At 53.1% G+C, this 23,321-nt stretch overlaps 7 protein-coding genes across 7 annotated transcripts; 4 read left to right on the top strand and 3 right to left on the bottom strand.

Moving 5' to 3' along the window:
- Nucleotides 1-770: 770 nt before the first annotated feature.
- SMAC4_08661 (uncharacterized protein) lies at nt 771-1,386 on the top strand (the record flags this gene model as incomplete). Its single annotated transcript, XM_003344418.1, has 2 exons — nt 771-908; nt 970-1,386. The coding sequence occupies 2 exons, from the start codon at nt 771-773 to the stop codon at nt 1,384-1,386; spliced, it is 555 nt and encodes a 184-aa protein (XP_003344466.1).
- A 192-nt stretch (nt 1,387-1,578) lies between these two features.
- On the bottom strand, nt 1,579-3,994 carry SMAC4_08662 (uncharacterized protein). The gene is made up of 2 exons (XM_003344419.2): nt 3,043-3,994; nt 1,579-2,984 (listed from the first exon to the last, which is right to left on the bottom strand). The coding sequence occupies exons 1-2, from the start codon at nt 3,138-3,140 to the stop codon at nt 1,730-1,732; spliced, it is 1,353 nt and encodes a 450-aa protein (XP_003344467.1). The 5' UTR covers nt 3,141-3,994; the 3' UTR covers nt 1,579-1,729.
- Nucleotides 3,995-6,414: 2,420 nt separating this feature from the next.
- Nucleotides 6,415-8,678, top strand: SMAC4_08663 (uncharacterized protein; the record flags this gene model as incomplete). The annotated part of the gene is made up of 7 exons (XM_066090834.1): nt 6,415-6,618; nt 6,670-6,748; nt 6,799-6,810; nt 6,864-6,881; nt 6,933-6,984; nt 7,031-7,168; nt 7,214-8,678. The coding sequence occupies 7 exons, from the start codon at nt 6,415-6,417 to the stop codon at nt 8,514-8,516; spliced, it is 1,806 nt and encodes a 601-aa protein (XP_065947374.1). The 3' UTR covers nt 8,517-8,678.
- A 5-nt stretch (nt 8,679-8,683) lies between these two features.
- Nucleotides 8,684-9,944, bottom strand: SMAC4_08664 (uncharacterized protein). Its single transcript, XM_003344421.3, has 2 exons — nt 9,607-9,944; nt 8,684-9,354 (listed from the first exon to the last, which is right to left on the bottom strand). Exons 1-2 carry the CDS (start codon nt 9,803-9,805, stop codon nt 9,113-9,115), a joined length of 441 nt encoding a protein of 146 aa, XP_003344469.2. The 5' UTR covers nt 9,806-9,944; the 3' UTR covers nt 8,684-9,112.
- A 557-nt stretch (nt 9,945-10,501) lies between these two features.
- Nucleotides 10,502-10,960, bottom strand: SMAC4_08665 (uncharacterized protein; the record flags this gene model as incomplete). The annotated part of the gene is made up of 1 exon (XM_003344422.1): nt 10,502-10,960. One exon carries the CDS (start codon nt 10,958-10,960, stop codon nt 10,502-10,504), a length of 459 nt encoding a protein of 152 aa, XP_003344470.1.
- Nucleotides 10,961-11,724: 764 nt separating this feature from the next.
- On the top strand, nt 11,725-11,952 carry SMAC4_13896 (uncharacterized protein; the record flags this gene model as incomplete). The annotated part of the gene is made up of 1 exon (XM_066091686.1): nt 11,725-11,952. One exon carries the CDS (start codon nt 11,725-11,727, stop codon nt 11,950-11,952), a length of 228 nt encoding a protein of 75 aa, XP_065947375.1.
- Nucleotides 11,953-12,862: 910 nt separating this feature from the next.
- On the top strand, nt 12,863-17,087 carry SMAC4_06355 (uncharacterized protein; the record flags this gene model as incomplete). The annotated part of the gene is made up of 2 exons (XM_066090440.1): nt 12,863-14,168; nt 14,218-17,087. The coding sequence occupies 2 exons, from the start codon at nt 12,863-12,865 to the stop codon at nt 17,085-17,087; spliced, it is 4,176 nt and encodes a 1,391-aa protein (XP_065947376.1).
- Between the last annotated feature and the right edge of the window lie 6,234 nt (nt 17,088-23,321).

Here is a 23,321-nt window from a genome sequence, read left to right on the forward strand (position 1 = left end):
AGAGGAATCTAGTACGGCAACGTCAACTTCGCCATCAATCTTTCCAAGCCCCAATTGCTCTTTCCGCAAGCAATCATCACAAATCATTACTGTCACTTATATTGCTTCCGTTCCCCTACATCTGCTAGAATTAAATACTTCCAACCCCAGCTACCAATCTTGAACTTATCTCTCCGCTTCTATTGCAAGAAATTCCGGTCTGGATCTTCAAACGACATCCGCCGACCAAGCTACCTCCCACACCTCGACGAACGAAACCAGTAAACATCCCGCGCATCAAACAACAAGACACAGTCCACCTCACGTTCCAAGACATGGATACCAACGAGCGAAGAACAATGAGTGAGGAAGTCGAACGATATGAGACTGGACCTTCTACCTCAAACGACCCCGTGATGTCATACAAAAAAGCCCACCTCGCAGAGCGGCAGATCGCGAAGACTGAGAAGGAGATGGCTTAGAAAGAGATGGAGCTACTCGAATTGAAGAAGCAAGAGGGTCGTATCCAGGCCAAGGAATAGGACGCAAAGGGAATCAAAGCTGCCCAAACGAGAATCACTTGTGCCGGTGGCAATTACTGGAGACAGAAAGCCGTGGATGACTATGACGCTTTGCACCCGGACGATACGAACATAACTGATGAGGCAGAGACACGCGTCTTCTGCCACATCAGTGGCAAGCACCAACCCTCGGTATCCGTCAAGGCGGCGCGTATTGTACCCTACAACTATCTGGATGACCAATTGGCGCTGAGGCACCTTTTCGGAGACATGGAGCGGTCAAAGGACGTCGAGACATTTTCCAACTTCCTCATGATGAGCGTACAGCTGGCAAGCTGGTTTGCCAAGTACCAGTTCGTCATTGTTCCCGTGGACCCCCTGAAAATGGCCACCATTACCAGATGGAAGGTAGAGGTACTTTCTCCTGATATAAAAAATATGACCGTCACAGCCTTGGTCAAGTTCCTAGGCCATGAACCCAAGGTGTGGGAGCATCTTGAGGGGCGCGAACTGGTTTTTTTTGAACCAACGTCGCCCAGAAGCACGGTTCTTGTTTTTCAGATTTATCGCCCTCATCCGAATCAGGGAGCTCAACAAGAAGGGCTGGGAAGAGGTCTGGGCCAAGTACTACGGGTACAAGCCTTTCGCAACCCCAGGAAAGTACTTCCTACAACGAACTGGAAGGCTGCTGGCCCTGGCCGCGGCACACAGCGAGATTATCGCCCCTGAGGAGATCGAACGACTTCTCCTATTAACCGAAGTGGAAGGGATCCCGCGGATCCAAATCCCAGAAGAGGACATGCAAAGGGTAAAAGAGGAAGTCGTCGCTAAGATTGCGTCACATGACACAATTAAGGACGAGGAGGAGGATGGGGAGGAGGGGTAAGAGGGCGAATTCGAATACATCACGATGGATGATGGTTACGGCAGAGTTGCTCCTAGTGATGATGAGGACGAAGCGTAACTCCAGGAACACACACGGGCGGCAGCACTTTATGCAGTCCTTTTGGTTTGAAGAACAGAGTGGCCCGCCATCTACATGTACTTTCGTCTTCGTCCGTTCACACCGTCCATCACGGATTGTCGGGGCTTTAGAATTCTATTAGCATCAAAATATGATGCGACCAGCAAATCTTCTACTTGTCACTTAACCCAAAGAATCCCACCACTACCAGTACTACTACTACTACCATCACCAACACCACCACCGCCTGCCTCCTCACCTAGGTTTAAAACGCAGTCACAGTAGGATTAACCTCCACCATAACCACCGCATCAACTCCCATAGTCCCCTTCTCCGCCATGACCGCCTCAAACTTTAGTTGCGCAGTGGAAACATTCTCCGGCGCAACCCAATAAACCGTATTCAATCCCCACCAATTAATCCCTCCTTGTCCCTGATCGCCCGGATCCCTCGTATAAATCGGCTGGTTATTAACCATCAGTCCCACAAACCCGATCCCAAACGCGTCGAAGTACGTCGAGAAACTAATCAGGTATTTCCTTCCTGGAACGACGGTGACCGTAGGGGAAATAAGACGGGCAGAGACGAGGAACTCTTGGTTGGCTGGGTTGGGCTTCAAAGGAGACACAACTCGCCAGGCCTTGGAGCCAAAGCGGTAATCCGGGTTTACTTGGCCTGGTAGAGGTAAACTGACGACGCCGGCGGTTGCTCCAGGGTCAGGAACTTGTTGCGTCCATGACCCGAGACCGGATTCGAATTCGCCGCCGGGGAGGATACCCAGGGGCGGAGGGGTTGTGCCGGAATAAGCGCTGACGGGAGCGAAAGTGACGGTGTCGAGAAGAGAGGGAGGGCCGATCCACTCGATTCTTATTTCCGCTGTAGTTTCACCCGTCAAAGACCGCCAAGGCGATTGTCTAAACCGCCACTTTTCTCGAGGCAAGTCATCGTTGCTGTCGATGGTCAGGCCTGCGCGCCCGTTGATTTGGATGCCGATGAAGCCGGTTGAGGTGATACTGCCGTCGGTGTTGTTGGGGAAGAAAGTGGCGAGGGTGAGTTTGTAATCGGTGTTTGGGGTTATCGGGAGTAAAGGGGAGATGATGCGTGCGTTGACGCACACGCCTGAGCAAGTGGAGGGTCCGGTGAGAGAGGCAAGGAGGGCGCGGGCACCGGTGAAGAAGTTGGTTGTGGTGGTGGAGAGGGAGAAGGAGGGGTCGAGGACTTGGACGGTCCAAGGGGGAGAAGGAGATGGGCATTCGAAGTCGCCGTAGATGAGTCCGCCGTTGGATGGGGTGGCGGAGGGGCAGGCAGTGGCGGTTGCGGTAGCGGTGGTGGTGGTGTACGAACAGGTCGGTCCGCATTTGCAAGCGGAGATGTAGCGGTCGGGAGTATTACCGCACGCGTTGGTGGCTCGGGTGGGATAGTTGGTTGCGGTGGTGCCGGAGGCGGTTATGGTTTTGCAAAAGGCCGAGGCAACGGAGACGGCGGATGGAGAAGGGCAGGGGAAAAGAGCGCGGTAGCAGCTATTGTCTGGGTGTTAGTGAGCATCATCTTGGAAGCATAGAATAGGGGTGATTATACTTGTCGGCATTGCACTTTGGAGGACCTCCTGGTGTGGTGGTCCCAAGAACGAGGAGTCCCTGGGCCAGGAACAAGGAGAGCTGCAGAACGGACTTCATTGTCTCTATCTTGCCAATGTCTTGACAATAGAGCTGGACTCTTCCTTTCTCTGACAGCGTCTTCCAATGCCCTTATATCCATCTCGACGGTCCAATTGTTGTCAAGATCTGACGGTCAGCGGAGAGACGTTAAGCCGTGTCATGGACTATTTCGGTGTGGAAGCTCAAACACGATGTGAAAGCAGGAAGATGGCTTGCAGACACGATAATTCAAGTGCCGTGTTTGGGCCATGGCGAGCTTTAAGACTGGCTGGTGCTGGCCAATATTCGCTTGACAGGTCCGAACCCGGGAGCGGCTGAGTCTGCTGAGGTGGTTTGGCAAGCCACGTGGGATGAGTGCCGTCTCGGCATGGCACTTGTGACTTTGGTGGTAGGGTAAGCTTTGCGAATACCACGGAGCTTCCCGTATTGGGTGATGGCTGAAGCCTGATGACTTTCCGACATAATGGGATCCTCTCGTCCATTTTGATTAAACGGGTTGAGCATCCTGACTTGGCAACTTAACCCCGATTCCGAAGACAGTCAACTATGGGGGCATTGGCAGAGCAATGGTTGTCTCCTTGTCAGGTCTTCAAAACCGACGGCTGACTAGTGGAATGTGTAGAATACACAGGGAAATTGAGCAATGAGGTTAAAGTTGAAGCTAATGAATGGGTCAACAATTGTCTTTTGCTGGGGGCCGGTTCCAGGTGACACGCACGCGTCGAGGACTTACAGAAATTGAGCTCGTCGTCGGTGTAGGCCAGGACAGTCGCTTCTTTTGTGAACAAAATGTCTTCTAGAACTGGCACAGGGAACGCAATTTCGTTTGTGCGGGAAGTTTTTGTCGACGGACAAACAGTTGAGTGAGGATTGATGACGAAGAGTAGGAGCGATGTGGCTGGTCAGGTGAGGACACCTGTGACCGCAAGCATTGCATGCAGCTTCCCACCACTCCTTCCATCTTTCGCGACCAGCAAATCCTACTTTGCAACAAGAAATCCAAAGTCAGAAGGCAATGGAGATTGTCAGCTTCTATTCATTCCCGTCTCTTTCGATCCGGCCACCAAGATCGCCGTTGAACACCATCTTCAACACCCGCATTCTGTCCTCAATCGGGATCGCGCCTCGGTCCATTGCGGGCGACGGCGTCAAAGTCCATACCTTTTGCGTTCGCAGATACACGCTGTGCCCCATTCCCATCCAGCTTTCCGGCTCATCAAGATCAAGTCACTGGAACTACTTGCCCATCTCCAGTGCTGACCAGACCTGAAATCCCGTCTCTAGTTACTACCATGCCCACGATGCCCAGACATCGTCACCGATTTGCGAGACCTAAAGAATTGCCTTCTGCCCGACAGAACCCAACGCGATCGAGTTACGACGAGACAAGCCGTGTAGAACCGTTCCTTAGGAGCCTCTTGTCTACACCATGCGATAGCGAGAATCATGGCCCCTCATAAAGGCAATATCCCCATATACGAACAAACTGTCACCGCGCCCGGCTAGGCTCCATTCCCTTCCGACATTGCTCGGTTCCCGATACGCAGCAAGGACGACGGCCCCGTACCTTCGATGTAAGACAAGCTTATTCCCACCATGGCTTTGCGGAAAACGTGGAACCGTCGTATGCAAGACATTCCAAACAAAATATCCCGCTTCTGTCGCACAGCAGACAAGTCTCAGACCCTTTGTTGTGCCAGCAAGTCAAGCCCGAATCTCCCGATTATTCGAGACACGCCCTCGCTCAAGACCCCTTACACTGCAATCAACATAAAGTTAACCAGCATGTGTTGTTTCTCGCCCAGTCCACCCGTCAAGGCTTCCCCCGAAAAGGAAACCGGCGACATCGGAAGATGGCGCGTGTAACCAAGTCGGACCCCAACGTTTCAAACAGCAGCCTCCATCAGCCACGAGACACGTCTCGTAACTCGACGTTATGCCCCGAAATACTTGGTGCTGCAACCGCTCTTGCGACCCTCGGACTTCCATACTCGATTGATAACACACAGAATAGACAATGTGCAGGATACATCGAGGAAAGGGAGATTAGGATCGCCAGGCATAAAAGCTGTGGCACATGCCATGTCGTATCATATCCAAAGCTTTCTTTGTTCCGTTTGCAACCAAAGCTGTAGTGGTAGGTGACCTGTCCAAGCAACCTTTCACGCCTCGTATTGCTGCCCTGACAGTTGACTATCACAGGCCGTTGATAGGGAACTGCGACAATAACAACCTTTTCCACCAAGATAGGATCCCCTTCTTCAGTCGAGTGACTAGCTGCGATTCGTCTCTCCTTCTCTCTTCCTAGCTCTACCAGCTTGCCTGCGGCCCCTTTGCTTGTATAGCATTCGTCATGTTGAGAAAATGCTTCCACAAACCTGCCTGCTTCTCACCGGAGTCGGAAGGCTGGCCGGTCCAATATCACTCAGGAGGTCTGCATGCCTTGGCTGTCCCAAGCGGCCAGTCGCTGCCGCATTTCCTCATGCGGCTCGCCATACAAGCATAGGCCTAAGCCCGAGCTGCAGGAACCGAGTGCTCAAACGCGGGACGCGTCGGGAGTTGAGCGGCTACTGACATGGTTCGCCATACAATTCGGAAGAATCCAGGCAAAGATACACTGATGGCTACGCAACGCTAGGTACTAGCTGTTGTACGATGGACCGTTGGTGTTTTCTGCCAAGTCGGTCTCATGCCCACTGTTGTCGAGAGTTGGAGTTCCACAGGATTGTTATTTACACGTCCCATTGACCAATCATGCCTGGCCCAATCTCCTGGAACTTTGAGCTCAACCTACCGTCGAGAAAGAGGATTCACGAGCAGTACTCGTGGGAGTTCCGCGGTCAAATTGGCAAGCTAATAATGGATTGGCTTCCTTATTGAGTTTATCTGCCAAGAATTTGTCGAACTAATATTGACTAGGTTCAAGGACCGGACCAAGCCTGGGTCCAAAATGGACGAGTATTGCAGAACAGACAAAAGGGTCAACGGCTCAATGCCACAGAAAACATCATGAATATACCCAGCTATCTTTTAAGTCGATGTCGTGAAAGTCGCCAGTGTTACTGACCGCCACATGGTGTTGTGGTGACACTACAATGCACCGAGCCGTGGGTTGTGTCGTAAAGTCACTTTGCCGTCGTCACGAGACAAGCTAGCTTACAGTTTGGTATATGATGCTCGACAGCCCCGAGAGCGAAATGTTAGCCGTGCTTGTCAAGCCCATTAGCTCAACTGCCCTGTTCTAGGTCTTCGTTCAACACCGTACTGTGCCAACTCGGACCCCGTCAACGCCATGTTCAAACCCCTTGGTGGACTCTTATGGAGTCTGCTGCTGACAGGTCTTGCCCACGGCAGTCCTTTAGCAGAGTCTCACCCACATGTCCTGGAGGCCCGGCAATCCTGCAATACCGCATCCAACAGACAGTGTTGGACTAGCAACTTCGACGTCAACACTGACTATGAAGCACATGTGCCCGAGACCGGTGTTACCAGACAAGTGAGCCGAAGTCCAATGTGACCATAGAGCTGGCATAACTGACAAGACCAGTACACCTTGACCTTGACCGAACAAAGCACCTGGAGAGGAGGTGATGGGCGGTTGAAGTACAGTGCAATGCTTGTCAATGGTGAGTCTGAAGCAAAAAACTGAAGTAAATACCAAGCTAACACTTCGCAGGCCAATTTCCAGGTATGTAAAGTTGTCAAACGCCAAGTGATCACGATGCTTACAATTCTCTAAAGGCCCGACCATCAGCGCAAGTGAGTGTTTCCATCTTCCCCTACAGCATCACAAGCGCTAACATCGTTCAGACTGGGGTGACAGACTCCAGATCACCGTTATCAACAACATGAGATCCAACGGGTAGGCTCATCCATATCCCTGGGCAGACAAGAACTAACACCCCTAGTACCTCGATCCACTACCACGGCCTTCGGATGCTCAACGCCAACACCCAAGACGGAGTCAACGGGGTCACCGAATGCCCTATCCCTCCTGGAAGTAGGAAGACCTACACTTTCCTCGCCAACCAATATGGCACAGCTTGGTATGCGTCCCCTACAAAGCACATCAACATCCGCTAACAGATCAGGTACCACTCTCACTTCCCACTGCAGTACGGAAACGGCATCCTCGGACCCATCGTCATCAAAGGTCCCGCATCCGCAGACTACGACACCGATCTTGGACCGCTCGTCCTCTCCGACTGGTACTACGGTTCAGTCTTCGAGATTGCCCACCGTGTCAACAACCCCAGCAACCCCTTTATCCCCAATTTCCCCGGCTCACCTCCCGCCAGCGACAACGTCCTCTTAAACGGCCGCAACATCAACCCCGACGGATCCGGGGGCTCCTACACCCGCAAGACCCTCACCAAGGGAAAGAAACATCTCCTTCGACTGATCAACACCTCCCTCCAAAACGCCTTCACCGTCAGTCTCGTCGGCCACACCTTCCAAGTCGTCGCAACCGACATGGTGCCCATCAAGCCCATCACGCGCGACCACCTCTTCCTCGGCATCGGCCAACGCTACGACGTCGTCATCAATGCCAACCAGCCAACAGCCAACTACTGGTTTAACGTGACCTTCTCCGCCCTGCCCTGCGGCCAATCCGACAACCCCTATCCAGCCGCCATCTTCTCCTACTCGGGCGCCTCCTCAACTTCCTTACCCACCCAGCGCGGCGTCGCACCCCCAGACTCGCGCTGCGCCGCTCCAGAGCGTGATTACAGCCCCATTGTCTCCCGCTCCGCTGACGTCAACTCTTTTGTTGCTACCACCTCCCACACCCTAAACGTCGACCTAACAGTCGACAACTCCCAAGCCCGCGTCTTCTGGCCCGTCAACAACTCCCCCCTGCTTGTAAACTGGCAAGAACCAACCCTGCGCTACGTAGCCAACAACACATTATCATCCATCCCCCGCTCGCGCAACCTCATCCAAGTCCCTGGCACCAACACCCTCACTTATTTCTTGATACAAAATAACTCTTCAATTCCACACCCCATCCACCTCCACGGTCATGATATCATGATTTTGGGGTCTTCTCCCCCGCTAGCAAATCCGCTAGCGGAAACGCAGGTGAGGGAGTATAATCCTAATACGGATAAGAGTACCCTGAAGGGGAATAATCCGCCAAGGAGAGATACAACCATGTTACCAGCTTGGGGATGGCTGCTGGTGGCGTGGAGGACGAATAACCCCGGCGTGTGGATTTTTCATTGTCATGTTGGGTGGCATGTGTCTCAGGGGTTGGGGGTGCAGATTTTGGAAAGGCTGGATGCGTTGAGGGATGGGGGTGGGGGCCAACTGAGTGAGATTGGGACTAATTGTGGGAATTGGGGAGCTTGGTATCCGGGGAGTAGGTGGAAGCAGGATGATTCTGGATTGTAGGCCTGAGGTCTTGGAAGTGGAATTTGGGGAGGAAGGGAAGGGAAATGGGCCTGGAGTTGATAGGTAGGGGGTCGTAATAATGAGGGGGAAGATGGCTTTTAATGGATGTAATGAAGTATTTGAAGGATTTTAGGGTTTCTGTCGATACATCAATGTTGCTAATGACTCTTTATTCCCGAGTGTCATTTATGGGTTGATGGTGAAGATGTGACAACCCTAACCCTGTCGTGAACGGAAGGAGCTGGCCATGAGCGATGACAGAGAGGTCAGGTAGGTACCTTACCTAACCATACCTTCAGCGGTCGGATGCCGGACGGGTGAACAACCATGCAATCGGGCGCGAACCATAGTAAGAAGAGGTAGTATTGCGTCTCCTGAACAGTAACCTCTAGGCTAGCCGTTGTCCCTACAGGGTTGTGCCGCACCTCGAAAGTCGGAATGGCAGCTTCAACGCAATAATCGCATTCGGGTATCCAAACGTGCTTCTATCTTACCAGATCAAAATCAATCTCACAAGAAGTAGACCATCCCTTACCGTGTTACCCTTCCTTCCCATCACCTCCTTGCTCCTTGTTCCTTGCCATGAAACCCTCCATCTACTTCCCACCCAAAAGCCCACCTACATTCCTCACCGAATCCACAGAGGTATCAGGTAAATACCCTCCCCTCTCATCCTTGCCCTTCCTCTCCATTCTATTCACTCCTTCCTTCGAAAAGAGATCTCCAACGGGTTGTGCCAAGCCTCCTTGTCCGACTTGTCCGGCGACGAGGTTGTGCACGCCGTCTTGGAGGGTGTTGACTTGCTCGATGTTTGTGATTTTTGTTTTGGAGAGTGTGTCTTTTGAGCAAGAGAAGGGGTCAGTTTGTGGCTCCTGTTGAGTGAAATGTGGCCTTTGGGACAGGATGGGATGGTGGCTGGAGGACATAGGGCAAAATAGGGGGTAGGGGAGGGAAAATGGAGAATGGCAAAGGGCAAAGGGAAAGGGGAAAGGGAAAGGGGAAAGGGAAAGGGAGGAGGCAGATGAGGTTAGGAGGGAATGAAAGGGGAAAAGGAAACACGGTGAAAGATGAAGGGTAGGAGATGACTGACCCTTGGTAGCATAACTCGCTTTGTTGTCCTTGGTGAAGTAGCGGAGGTAGAGGTCTTCTAGCCATGGAACCCAGTTCTCGTATTGAGCGTCGTATTGGTTTTTGGCCCATTCGGACCAAGTTGGCTTATTGTTCTTGTGCTTTTGGTCGGTGCCGTTGTTTGGGCTGTGTTCTTGATTTTGGGCGGACATCTTGTTCATTCAGTTGTGGGAAATATGCGCTTGGGGTTATGGTTCGTTCTTTTCCTCGAGGGGTATGGGAATGTTAGAGTTCTGGTGTTCGGAATGGACTGAAGGTGCGTTTTTGGTTTTCTTCACTTTCACTCATGACTGGAGGTGGAAAGGGCACCCTTCATATCTGTTTTATCATTACTATCACCTTGGTGGTCGTACAAGCGAAGCTTCCCAGTTCCATTTCTTGCTGGATTGATGCAAAATGACCGTAATGGAGGGTATACGTCATTCTCGGATGTCGCCAAAATTCCCTGTTTCGGACCATCCAACTTCAAGCGATCACATCCAACGAAAGGGGAAGCCGCAGACGACCGCCAAGCCAGGGTGCAATCTTGTATGACACAACGCGCTTGCCTTTTCGTGTTGACTCTTGTAGAAGACGTACATCTGGAGTCATTGATATGACATTCGCTCCCGTCAATTTTTACGGGGGAACAAGTCACGAGACATGATTGTCTGAATCACTGATGAGAGCACGAATCTGTACACAGTTTTTTCCCCCAAAATCCAGTATTTATTGACCGTACCAAATCAGAAGCCGACCACCCAGAACAAAGTATGTTAATACATGCCCAAGTTATCCACACTCATGCTTCTTCCCCGTGCCAATCCACCTATCCTTCCTGTTCTTTCCCCTGTCATGACTAGTATCAACATAAAGCCTTAGCCTCGTACAACCCCATCCAAGTGGCGAAAAGACTTCACGACAATCCTGGTGATTCTGCGTTTCGGTGCAGCGATCGGTGCAGCAGCTACCTGTACCTGTGCAGCTACCACAGGATATTCCTCCAGGTCCATTACGTCCTCTTTCTTAACGCTTGGGGTTCTCGAGCGCAAGCGTCCATCCCATACACTCGAAACGGTGGTGGCTTCCTTTGCTGTCCTTGCCTTCTTCTTCTTGGGCCGCCTGTCGTCGTCGACGTCCTCTTCGCTTCGCTCGTCTTCAGCAAATCTTTTCAAGCGCAGCTTGATCTTCACCCGCTGCTTCTTCTTCTGGCCCTCTCCCTGGGCCTGGGCCTGGAGCTCAAGCTGCTGCTCTTTAACCCGGACGGGATGGTAGTCGCCGTGTGCAATTGCAACTGCTGCACCGGTTGGTGACGGCGATGATGGCGAGGGGGACATGCTGGAGTCAAAAGCTAGCTCAGGAACCCGGCCCGGTGACAGAGAGGGTCTAGTGGGAGTTACGGGGTAAAGAACGGGAGAGGAGGCGGTTAAGATGGTAAGGGAAGTGGAGGACGAGAACCGTAGAACCACCGGGAGAAGCGTCGATGCTGGAAGAAGAAGAAAACCGGTCTCGGTCACGAAGAGGCACTTGGGTAAGCGAGCCCACAGATTCGCGGGCCGGGGTCGATGTCGGGTGGAGGGCGTCTGCGTTCAAGACGACCTTTTTCTGCTCATCGTCCAGGTATTTGAGGCTTTTTTCTTTGTGCTACAGGTTCCGTCATATACTGGCGGCTCGCCCACTGGGCGATTCGATTACAAGTGTTGGGCCGCGTTTACGCTATGGGCAACACATGATATATACTGGCAATAGGCCTCGGTTTGCCCTCGGATTAATGGTTTTGGTGGACAGTTAGGGCATTGCTCTTAATCTTGTATGCTAGACTCACCGGTGCGGCACGTCTCATGCCCTACGGGAGGCGGAAGTAGACGTTAAAAATAACAACAACAACAACAACAACAAAAGCTATGGGCAACACATGATTCACATTGGCAGTAGGCCTCGGTTTGCCCTCGGATTAATGGTTTTGGTGGACAATTAGGGCACTGCTCTTAATTTTGTATGCTAGACTCACCGGTGCGGCACGTCTCATGCCCTACGGGAGGCGGAAGTAGACGTTAAAAATAACAACAACAAAAAAAAAAAGCCACCACCGCCACCCCTAATGCTTCTGGTTCCATTACAATCCTCGCTGAGACCCTCGTCTCTGAAGCTCTTGCTAAAGCGGAGGTCTACCGCTCTTTCGCCGTCTACCTCGACACCAAACTCCCCCGTTTCCCCGCCGTCTCCCCAGCCCACGCCCGCGAAGCCGAATACCTCGCACGAACCATCACGGCCGCCCTGCAGAAAAGTTCTGCCTCACCTCCCTCGCCTACCCCGGATCCAAGAATGACGTTGTCCGCCAAACCCTTCTGGACCACAAAGATGAGATTAGCGCCCGTTTTGGTTGCGTCCAAGTCGAAGTGCCCAAGAAATGGGTCACCTACGCCGTCCAGAATGTGCTCATGACGATGCAACTCGGTATGGTCCCTGTCAACACCACCACCGCCATTAAGGACGAGGTCCTCGTCCAAACCGGCCAAGAGCCTGTCGCCCTCCGTCCCTCCCAGCACTACCACCCTGGCGAGGCCTATGCAACCTAGCATATCTCCTTTGAAAGGGCTCTCTCTCTTTTCCGTCTTTTTGACATATCCACCTTGAAAACAGCGATTTGGATGGTGTTAAGGGGTTTGCGGGCAACCAGGTGTTAATCCTAACACTTGCCACTAAGACTTTTTGTTGTAGGAGGAAGATGGATTGGACATCGCACCGTTGATGAAGTGCAAGATGCGTTCTTAGACGAGAAAGGAGTGAGCAGAATGTGCGTGCCAACGTATATTCGCCATCAAAACCAGGCCTCACGACTTGCCATCGTGAAGTGCCCAACACGCAGTCGCAGCCCAACTCCATGATGTGCTGCCGCACGTTTTCCTTGAAACGGGATTTAACCCCGCGCTGTGCCGCCAATTATCTTGAGAAAGGCTGTCAGACGAACGCCTCAACATGGTTAGCTCAACTATAAAACCACATAATTGGTCAGTACACTTGCATGAGAATGAGCCATAGGCGGAAGTAGACGTTACAATAACAACAATCTCACTCTCCTCCCCCCGCAAAGCCTCTTCCCATCTCCTTACACGGTGAACTAGCCTGTCCAAGTCTACCGTAACCCTCTTGGAGACCGACTGATTCACAACGACGTTCATTCCATCGGTGAATATTCTAACATTATCCTACGAAAGAGAAGGCAGTCACAGCAGCCCATGGATGCATCATCAAGTCAACCGCCTCAGAGCCTCACCCGTCCCAACGCACGCAGCGACTTCGAAGTTGCGATAATATGCGGGCTCCATCTCGAATTCGATGCCGTATGCCTCCTTATCGATCAACTATGGGACGAAGACGGCGATCAGTATGGCAAAGTTGATGGAGACCCGAACGTATACACGACGGGCCGGATGGGGAAGTGTAATGTCGTCCTTGTCCTTCTGCCCAACATGGGAAAGGCAAGCGCCGCCAGCGCAGCTGCAAGTCTTCGATCGAGCTATCCGCGGGTATCGCTGGCCTTTTTGGTCGGCATTTGCGGGGCGGTCCCATTTGCAGGACCGGAAAGGGACCCTGTTGTCCTCGGCGACGTGATCATAAGCAACTGCGTGGTCCAGTATGACCTTGGAAGAGCGCTTCCGGATCGCTTCGATCGCAAAGACACCGCCCATGACAGTCTTGGAAGGCCAAACAAGATCATTCGCAATATCCTGCTCAAGCTTGGTACGGACATCGACTGCGAATATATCGAGAAACGGGCGGGTGACTTCCTCAAAGCTCTTCAGACAAAGAGCGAAGAAAAAGCCAAACGGAAGCGAAGAGGCAGGCATACCAGCTACAAGTACCCAGGAGCAGCCAACGACCTCCTATTCCCTGCTTGGTACCGACACAAGCATGCTCCTGATTCTGGGTGCAGAACATGCGAAAATTGTCATGGCAACGCAGATCCCGCCTGCGATGAGTCTCTTAGGTTGTCATGCAAAGAGCTGGAATGTGATACGAGCTGCGTGATACGGAGGGAGCACTTAGAGTCAGCTTCAAACGACCCCAGTGCCGACTCAGATTCCGAGGGTGTCTTCTTCTTCATTGGTGCGATTGGATCTGGAGACAGCGTTATTCGGTCTGGCGAGCACCGTGATCAGATCGCCAAGCAGGCCAAGGTTATTGCTTTCGAGATGGAGGGAGCAGGCGTATGGGACGAGGTGCCATGTATCGTGATTAAAGGCGTGTGTGACTATGCTGACAGCCACAAAACCAAAGAATGGCAGAGTTATGCTGCGGCAACCGCGGCGTCAGTAGCGAAGGCGGTCATGGAGAGATATGTCGCTTCTGCTAGGGTTTATGACTCTTCGCAATCTTTGAATGCAGGGCCGGGCGGTGGCCAGATCAATCAGTCGGCTGGAGGAGTAACCCTCACACCAGGAATGGGTCAATTTCCATCCGCGTCTTTTGGACCGCTTAACCAGGGTTTCCAAGTGGGACAGAGCTATGCACCGATCAACGCGGAATTTCACCTGCCACCGGGTAAGATTAGCACTGCTTGCGCCGAGGAACACCCCGCTGACAATTTTAGAGCGATTGGAAACGCCGCCGCCGCCGTTCGCGACCATTCCTTTCTCCCGCGACCCTGATTTTGTCAACCGTGGAGACATTCTCGACCAGATCGACCAACGATGTTCGGAGCCGGCCGGCCGTGTGGCCCTCGTGGGCCTCGGTGGTGTGGGCAAGTCGCAACTGGCTATCGAATACGCGTACCGAACAGCAGCAAAGGAGCCTGACAGATGGGTGTTCTGGGTCCATGCCGGCACACAAGCACGCGTCGAGGAAGGGTTCAAGGCAATCGCTGATGCCGTAAAGCTACCAAGCTGGAGGCAGCCGAAGGCCGATGTACCGCAGCTTGTGTATAGCTGGTTGTCGAACGAGCGAGACCGCCGATGGATCGTAATCCTCGACAGTGCCGATGACGTCGACGTATTCTTCGGCGCTGGCAGTAACCCTGAACGACGTCCGCTAGCTGACTATCTTCCGCAGAGCCCAAATGGGTCTCTTCTCGTCACAACACGCAATAAAAATCTAGCTTGTAGGCTAGTAGGGGGGTACAAGAATACAATCGAGATCGGGCCAATGGCGGAGGGTGATGCTCTGTTGCTGCTGGAAAGGAAATTAAGCTTGCTCTCGGACAAGGATTCGGCAGAGGAGCTTGTACGGGCGCTGGAATACGTTCCACTAGCTATCAGCCAGGCGGCGGCCTATATTCAGAGAATGTCGCCACGGAGCTCGGTCAAAAAGTATTTGGCCGAGTTCCACAAGGGCGAAAGCAAGAGAGCCCGGCTTCTAAGTCATGACGCGGGCGAGTTTCGGCGAGAGGGAGGGGCTTCAAGTGCAATCCTTACCACCTGGCGGATATCCTTTGAACATATCCGCTCTAAGAGAGCTTCGGCGGCAGATCTTCTCTCCCTGATGAGCTTCTTCGACCGACAGGGCATTCCAGAGTCGTTGCTAAGGCCGCCTCACATGGACGAAGCAATACAGGAGAGAGGGTCCGACGTACAGCATGATTTGGGATCCAACAGTAGCGATGACGACAGAGAGAACGACGAGACGGACAGCGGATTCGAAGACAATATAGCAATGCTAACAGACTTTTGTCTCGTGACTGTAAGCGAAAGCGGAGAGACGTTCGAGATGCACGGCCTCGTACAGCTGTCGACGAGGACGTGGCTGAAGGCTTGTGGGAGGGAGGAGAAATTCAAGCATCAGTTTGTGTCACGGATAGCCGCGCTATTCCCACCCGGAGGCTACAGTAACTGGGCGACATGTCAGCGTCTCTTTCCACACGTTGAGAAGGCCGTAGACTACCGACCAGTGGAGAGCAAATTGGAGGAGGCATGGGCAACGCTGTTATATAATGGTGGGTGGTATGCAGAATTGCAGGGTAGGTATGAAGTGGCAGAGAAAATGGCTCGTAAATCGATGAGAAGCCGCAAGGAAATGCTGGGGAGAGAAGATGAGCGAACATTAGCTAGCACGTCGCTATATGCAGGAGTGCTTCGGGATAAAGGACTATGGAAGAAGGCCGAGAAGCTGTTTGTGCAGGTGATGGAGATGAGCAAGGCGAAGCTCGGGGCCGATCATCTCTCGACGCTGACGAGCATGGCCAACCTGGCGTCGACGTACAGGAACCAAGGCCGGTGGGAGGAGGCCGAGAAGCTGGAGGTGCAGGTGATGGAGATGAGCAAGGCGAAGCTCGGGGCCGATCATCCCTCGACGCTGACGAGCATGGCCAACCTGGCGTCGACGTACAGGAACCAAGGCCGGTGGGAGGAGGCCGAGAAGCTGGAGGTGCAGGTGATGGAGACTCGCAAGGCGAAGCTCGGGGCCGATCATCCCTCGACGCTGACGAGCATGGCCAACCTGGCGTCGACGCTTTGGAACCAAGGCCGGTGGGAGGAGGCCGAGGAGCTGTTTGTGCAGGTGATGAAAATGAGCAAGGCGAAGCTCGGGGCCGATCATCCTCACACGCTGACGAGCATGGCCAACCTGGCGTCGACGTACAGGAACCAAGGCCGGTGGGAGGAGGCCGAGAAGCTGGAGGTGCAGGTGATGGAGACTCGCAAGGCGAAGCTCGGGGCCGATCATCCCGACACGCTGACGAGCATGGCTAACCTGGCGTCGACACTTTGGAACCAAGGCCGGTGGGAGGAGGCCGAGAAGCTGGAGGTGCAGGTGATGGAGATGAGCAAGGCGAAGCTCGGGGCCGATCATCCCGACACGCTGACGAGCATGGCTAACCTGGCGTCGACACTTTGGAACCAAGGCCGGTGGGAGGAGGCCGAGAAGCTGTTTGTGCAGGTGATGGAGATGAGCAAGGCAAAGCTCGGGGCCGATCATCCCGAAACGCTGACGAGCATGGCCAACCTGGCGTCGACGTACAGGAACCAAGGCCGGTGGGAGGAGGCCGAGAAGCTGGAGGTGCAGGTGATGGAGATGAGCAAGGCGAAGCTCGGGGCCGATCATCCCTCGACGCTGACGAGCATGGCCAACCTGGCGTCGACGTACAGGAACCAAGGCCGGTGGGAGGAGGCCGAGAAGCTGGAGGTGCAGGTGATGGAGACTCGCAAGGCGAAGCTCGGGGCCGATCATCCCTCGACGCTGACGAGCATGGCTAACCTGGCGTCGACACTTTGGAACCAAGGCCGGTGGGAGGAGGCCGAGAAGCTGGAGGTGCAGGTGATAGAGACTCGCAAGGCGAAGCTCGGGGCCGATCATCCCGACACGCTGAACAGCATGGCCAACCTTTTTTTCACGTGGAATAGTCAAGGTCGACATGAAGATGCCCTAGCATTGATGCAAGACTGTGTTGAGGCTCGGCAGCGAGTCCTTGGGCCTGAGCATCCTGACACGTTGTCGTCCTTGGCTAGTGTGTCGGAATGGAGTAGCTAGGCTCATCTTAATTCTTCTTGATGTATTCAGTACTCATTTACTTGTTAATTTAGTTCTCCTGAGCAGGGGTGATTTGGAGCTCTCATTGGCTTCAAACTGATCCTCGTTTGCAGTGACAGACAACTTTCTTCCCCTGCGTTCAACCTTCTGTCTTCCTGTGATATCCTCTTCCTTCCTCTACATCTTCCTCCTACAACATCTGGTGGGCGTCCGCTGGGTTCCTGGCCACCAGGGCATCACGGGCAACAAGATTGCTGATGAGCTCGCTAAGGCGGGCGCCGAAGGAGGAGAAGTAGGCAATGAAGGCTTGGCTACCTTTGCGCACTCAAGGCGGCTTGCTAAGAGGGAGGCGTGTACGGATTTCAAGGCATGGTGGGCCACCAACAAGCCAGACTCTTACGCAGAATACCGGCTGAGGGCTTCTATCAAGCCTAACGAAGAATTAAAAGAGTTGGATAGACGGTCTTTACACCACGTCCTCGCGGCCAGGTCTGGCCACGGTGATTTCAAGGACTACCACGAGCGTTTCGAGCACGAGGACGCCCTGCTAACATGCTATTGTGGCAGCTGGAAGACCCCCTTTCACCCTTTCTACTGCAGGAAGGCATATGCGGTTTCCCCCGTCACGGGCGAAGCGGCTACGCGGGAGAATCTCTCCCTTGCTATTGGAATTTACTGGCAGCGCTTCATCGCTAGGATCCAGACCTCGCACTTCTTTTCATGGACTTGCACGAGAAAGGCCTGGCGACAGACAATCTGGCAACAGCACATTGACGGCGGTGGCGCCGCTGACAACCTTACGGGGTTTTTACGGAGTAAAGGAGTAGAGGTTGGACATGGCCACGACATTGAGAGGGTTATGGTGGACTTGGACAGGCTAGTTCACCGTGCAAGGAGACTGGAGGAGGCCTTGCGGGAGGACGCCTTGCGGGAGGAGGAGAGCGAGAGCGAGAGCGGAGAGGAGTGATTTTGTCCTTTCTTTTATCTTTTCCTTTGTTCTACAGGTCCCGCTACATACTGGCGGCTCGCTCACTGAGCGATTCGATCATAATTGTTGGGCCGCGTTTACGCTATGGGCAACACATGATTTACACTGGCAATAGGCCTCGGTTTTCCCTCGGATTAATGGTTTTGGTGGACTGTCAGGGCATTGCTCTTAATTTGGTATGCTAGACTCACCGGTGCGGCACGTCTCATGCCCTACGGGAGGCGGAAGTAGACGTTAAAAATAACAACAACAACAACAACAACAACAACAACAACAATAACAACAAAAGAAAAGGCCCCTTCATGTCCATTCTGTTTCCTTTGTCCCTGCGGTTTTCGTCTTTTCCTCCCTCTTGGGTTGACTCGCAGTGCGTGGCTAAAAGAAGCGTCTTCTTTGACCCCAGCACAGTGCCACCAATTGACCCATGTATCAGTTTTAGGCTTTTCCCATCCTATACCAACATTCCCTCAATAGCACACTCGTCCGGACGACAAGTCCAGACGAAACACGTCTGCGTCGGCTTTCGAGAGGATATCAAACGCAAGATGTACCCGACTATGTCATCCCATGTTTGCGCATGCCAATCGCACATCCCGGTCGCCTATTGTGCTGTATATTGCAATAGAATACATCTCCACCATGTTACGATGGGTTTGATGCCACGCGGACCGAAAAGGAAACAATGGGCAGTGTCAATGCTGAGGACAATAGAGCTGACATTCTGCGGGACTGGATAATAGATTCAACTGTATGGAAGAGGGGATTGACACAATCAATGGCAACAATGGAGACCCTTCATCAATGTTCCAGTCTTTTTAAAGACCTCACTTCTTTGTTTAATCACTCCCTTCAAGCAACTCCAACAATCTGTCACAATTCCGACCAGCGTAGCGACTTGTCTCAACTCTAAACCGAACAACTTTCGTCAAACTATCACACATCACTTCACAAGCAACCATGGCATCACCACCGGCATCACCACCGGCAGCACCACCGGCAGCAACCCCCACCGAGGAGGAAGTTTACCATGGCGTCCCCCATTGAACAGATAGACGGGCCAGTCGTCCACCGAGCCTCTTTTGGCGGGATACCTCGCAAAGGTCCGTACGGCTGGTTCATAGATTGGACAAAGATCCACTTGGCCCTGTACAGGTATGTGACATAGTGGCACTTTACCCTTATCAGAGATTGTAGAAGCCTTGACGGAGATGCTAACCACTTTCGCAGACATGTTACACCTCCACAAGAGCTACACGTTGAACTCTACAGAATGGCCTGGGACACTCGACAAAAACTGGTCGGCGCCTTTCCGTCACTCAGAGCAAGCCCTACAGACCCCGCTGTATCGGGGGCCAGGTTTGACATAGAAGACCGCCAGGCCATGACTTTCCTGACCGAACAGCTCAGATACTTTGAGTGGGAAAGCTCCCAGTGGGAGCTGTTCCAGGATCATCGTCAAAACAACCTGGAGAAAGAGAGATTGCTGACGAGCTCGCTAAGGCGGGCGCCGAAGGAGGAGAGGTAGTCAATGAAGGCTTGGCTACCCTTGCGCACTCAAGGCGGCTTGCTAAGAGGGAGGCGCATACGGATTTCAAGGCATGGTGGGCCGCGAACAAGCCAGAGTCTTATGCAGACTACCGGTTGGGGGTCTCTATCCAGCCTAACGACGAACTAAAAGAGCTGGACAGACGCTCTTTACACCACCTCCTCGCGGCCAGGTCTGGCCACGGGGATTTCAAGGACTACCACGAGCGCTTCGAGCACGAGGACGCCCTGCTGACATGCTTCTGTGGAAGCTGGAAGAATCCCTTCCATCCCTTCTTCTGCAAAAAGGCGTATGCAGTTTCCCCGGTCACGGGCGAAGCGGCTACGCGGGAGAATCTCTCCCTTGCTATTGGAGTTTACTGGCAGCGCTTCATCGCTAGGATCCAGACCTCGCACTTCTTTTCGTGGACTTGCACGAGAAAGGCATGGCGCCAGACCCTCTGGCAACAGCACACTGACGGCGGTGGCGCCGCTGACAACCTTACGGGGTTCTTACGGAGTAGAGGGGTGGAGGTTGGCCATGGCCACGATATTGAGAGGGTTACGGTGGACTTGGACAGGCTGGTCCACCGTGCAAGGAGACGGGAGGAGGCCTTGCGGGAGGAGGAGAGCGGGAGTGAGAGTGGAGAGGAGTGATTTCGTCATTTCTTTTATCTTTTTCTTTGTGCTACAGGTTCCGTCATATACTGGCGGCTCGCCCACTGGGCGATTCGATTTTAAGTGTTGGGCCGCGTTTACGCTATGGGCAACACATGATATATACTGGCAATAGGCCTCGGTTTGCCCTCGGATTAATGGTTTTGGTGGACAGTTAGGGCATTGCTCTTAATCTTGTATGCTAGACTCACCGGTGCGGCACGTCTCATGCCCTACGGGAGGCGGAAGTAGACGTTAAAAATAACAACAACAACAACAACAAAAAACCTGGAGAAAGATATCAGTCGCCCAGAGCTCTGCCGTGCCTACTATAGCTGGCTTATTGGCTCTCCTGAGCGCCATAACAAGTTGGGTCCCCGGGTAAAACCACTCGAGATCAGCCCACAGCGGATCAATCCAGAATTTCAAAGAAAGCTGGTTCGGAGACTGAAAGAGACATATCCCGAGTTGAGGGATGAAAGGGACCCTCCACCTCCATGGACAGCCAACCAAGCGCCCCCTCAGGGCCCTCAAACTCCTTCCCAAGCGCCACGCTCTCCGGCTCTAGCACCCGCAGCGCCAGCAGCGCCCGTACCACAACCGTCAGACGCGCCCCAACCCACGGCAGCCGTGCCTCAACCCCCGACCGGCACAGCCGCTCCTCTCCCTTCTGGCCATGACAGTACTCAAACAACGTCACCAGCCAGCATGGAGCCATAGCAAATCACCAGCCTGTGCCAAAACAGGAATACCAGCAACCCAGCAGACCTGCCAAACGCAAGAGAGCACCATGCGCGCTCGCTCGGGAGCTACGCTCCTTGACCCAGCTCGGAGGATCTGGAAACGCTCTGGTTGGATTGGGTGTTGATATTCAACCTGAAAATGCCAATCCGCAGGAACAGCAGCAACAGCAGGAAGGGCAAGGAAATGCTCCTAGAATACCGACAGTGTGGGACCGCAGGTTGCGTCGGAGAGGAGCCAGGGGCGGTGTGGTTCCACTGAACAGTTAGCTTGCAAGTGTCGGATATGATTATTTCGGCTGGATAACGGAGAGAGGCTAACTGTTGGGGGAGTGGACTAGGACTTGGGGCGCGGGTATGGTTGGATAAGAGATTTTAAAACGGATGATAGTCAGGACGGATGGCGAGGTCGAGCATTTTCTGTTTGGATATGAAGAGAACAGAAAGCAGGTAGACAAATGTACAACGCGAAACATCAGGGGATTTGGATTCCATGCCCATGTCAAAGGATAGGTGTTGAAACGATCATCGGATGTGTTATTCCTACTGCGCCCGCATTGTAAGCACGGCGGCCCTTCACGGTCACGGCAGCGGCCGGGACTTTCTCAATATATATGACAGGCAGGCAGGTCCGGTGCAAATCTTCCACTTGTACCTGTGACGAGTACGTACCTACCTAGATATCTAACCTTCACAGGCGCGCCGCGTGTTCAAGGCTCCCGGTTCAACCGCCATACCTTCCACGAGCTAGGTTTCCATACCCTAGGACAGGAACGCTCCGTCTACCCGACCGTGTCCCGTACCATTCACTTGCTCCTTGCCCACCGACTGGTTGAGTGCAGAATATTTAAGGGCAGTTCTTCCCGACCCACGGCACTTCTTTCCCAAACCACTGAACCACAAAACACACAGCGCACAACGGAAATCAACGGTCGCGTCAACAAAACCATCACCACCTGCATCACCATACCTTACTGGAGCGCCCATACTTTACTGGAGCGCTTAGTTCTTACCACTGCTCCTCGACCAGGCAAGACCTCATTCCCCTTGTCAATCTTGCAGTCTCTTGCTCTGGACGTCGCTTTCTCGCAGCGGATCTCGGCTCTCTTGCAACCCTTCTTTCAGCTTGTAATTCTCATCACTCTTTCCTCACCCACCGCTCAACCCCTTCCTCAGCGAGGGCAACCTGAGCCATCATCTCCATTCTCGCCTCTTCAGCCAACGTCGTTGCCCGCGTCACGGTCCAAAATACCGGCTTCGTCCACCACGTTTAGTTTACCCAACTGCCCAAGGATATCTCTAGGCATTGCTGGACCATCGGTAGTGCGCCAAATGCCGACATTGACGTTGGCCACCACATCCCAGGCATCTGCGGCAGGCATCTTGGCGTAGGCTTTGGTCAAGATGGCCTGGTGGTTGTCAAGATCTTCGCTTCTTGTGGAACATCCTTATCCTACAAGCCCGATGGGGACGTACCTGTTGAAGCCATCACATTCTTTGGCGTTTCTGTCTAAGTGGATACGATCCACACATAGCTACCCTGTATATAAACCACGTCGGACTCCGTCCTCCCTGTTCTGTTCTCTCTCTCTCTTTTAACCTAATCAATACACGAAATTCACTCCCACACTCAATGCCACTTGTGGTGTATCATTCCGTTACCTCCAACAGTACCCATCACCCTCGGGGAGCACGTTAGCCACGAGTGTATTGGCCAGGACTCTTCCGAAGCGTCGGTCTGGGCTGTTCCTGTCGGGTACCCTGTCCATCTCGACCTGGGCCACGATCTAAATCCTCTGAAGCTCGTCATTGAAGCCTTCGACCATGGCCAGCGTAAACAGGAGTACCTAGCAGCGATTAAGCATTTTGAGGCTCTCACCCTGGAGACTGCCGAGTCTTCTCAGCCGATGGAGGCGCCATCCCACCACCTCCAGCCTCCCCTTTTGCCTTCAGCGACTGGAGTTGCGACCTTAATGAGCAACGCCTTCATGGGGATGAGATTTGGTACCCCAAACATCAACCCCAATTCCACGGCAGCCCCCTTGAAGGAAGGCAAGTATACCCACTCGTTTTTGAAGACTAGCCAAAGCATGCCTGGTTCTAGTAAGGTGGCCAAGGCGTTTGACACAAGGACTTGGAATGTTTACGCCGCCGAGTACTACAACGACAGCAACTCTCTTTTACTTGCTAAGGAGACCGAAATCCTTAGACATGCCAAGTTCCTCAAAGCTGTAAATTGACCTATATTCTCTTTATCGTCAGGGTTACATGCTAACGACCATCCATCTTGCAGCCACACATCATTCAGCACTTTGAGACATTCTG

The sequence above is a fragment of the Sordaria macrospora genome, chromosome 6 (genome assembly GCF_033870435.1).
Source record: "Sordaria macrospora chromosome 6, complete sequence".
Lineage (NCBI taxonomy): Eukaryota > Fungi > Ascomycota > Sordariomycetes > Sordariales > Sordariaceae > Sordaria > Sordaria macrospora.

What these genes read in the sequence shown, in the direction of transcription:
- SMAC4_08662 (XM_003344419.2), bottom strand. Translation starts at nt 3,140, where the DNA reads ATGAAGTCCGTTCTGCAGCTCTCCTTGTTCCTGGCCCAGGGACTCCTC. An exon ending in CCAAAGTGCAATGCCGACAA is followed by an intron (nt 2,985 to 3,042) that starts GTATAATCACCC and finishes CCCAGACAATAG; the next exon opens with CTGCTACCGCGCTCTTTTCC.
- SMAC4_08664 (XM_003344421.3), bottom strand. Translation starts at nt 9,805, where the DNA reads ATGAACAAGATGTCCGCCCAAAATCAAGAACACAGCCCAAACAACGGC. An exon ending in AGCGAGTTATGCTACCAAGG is followed by an intron (nt 9,355 to 9,606) that starts GTCAGTCATCTC and finishes CTTGCTCAAAAG; the next exon opens with ACACACTCTCCAAAACAAAA.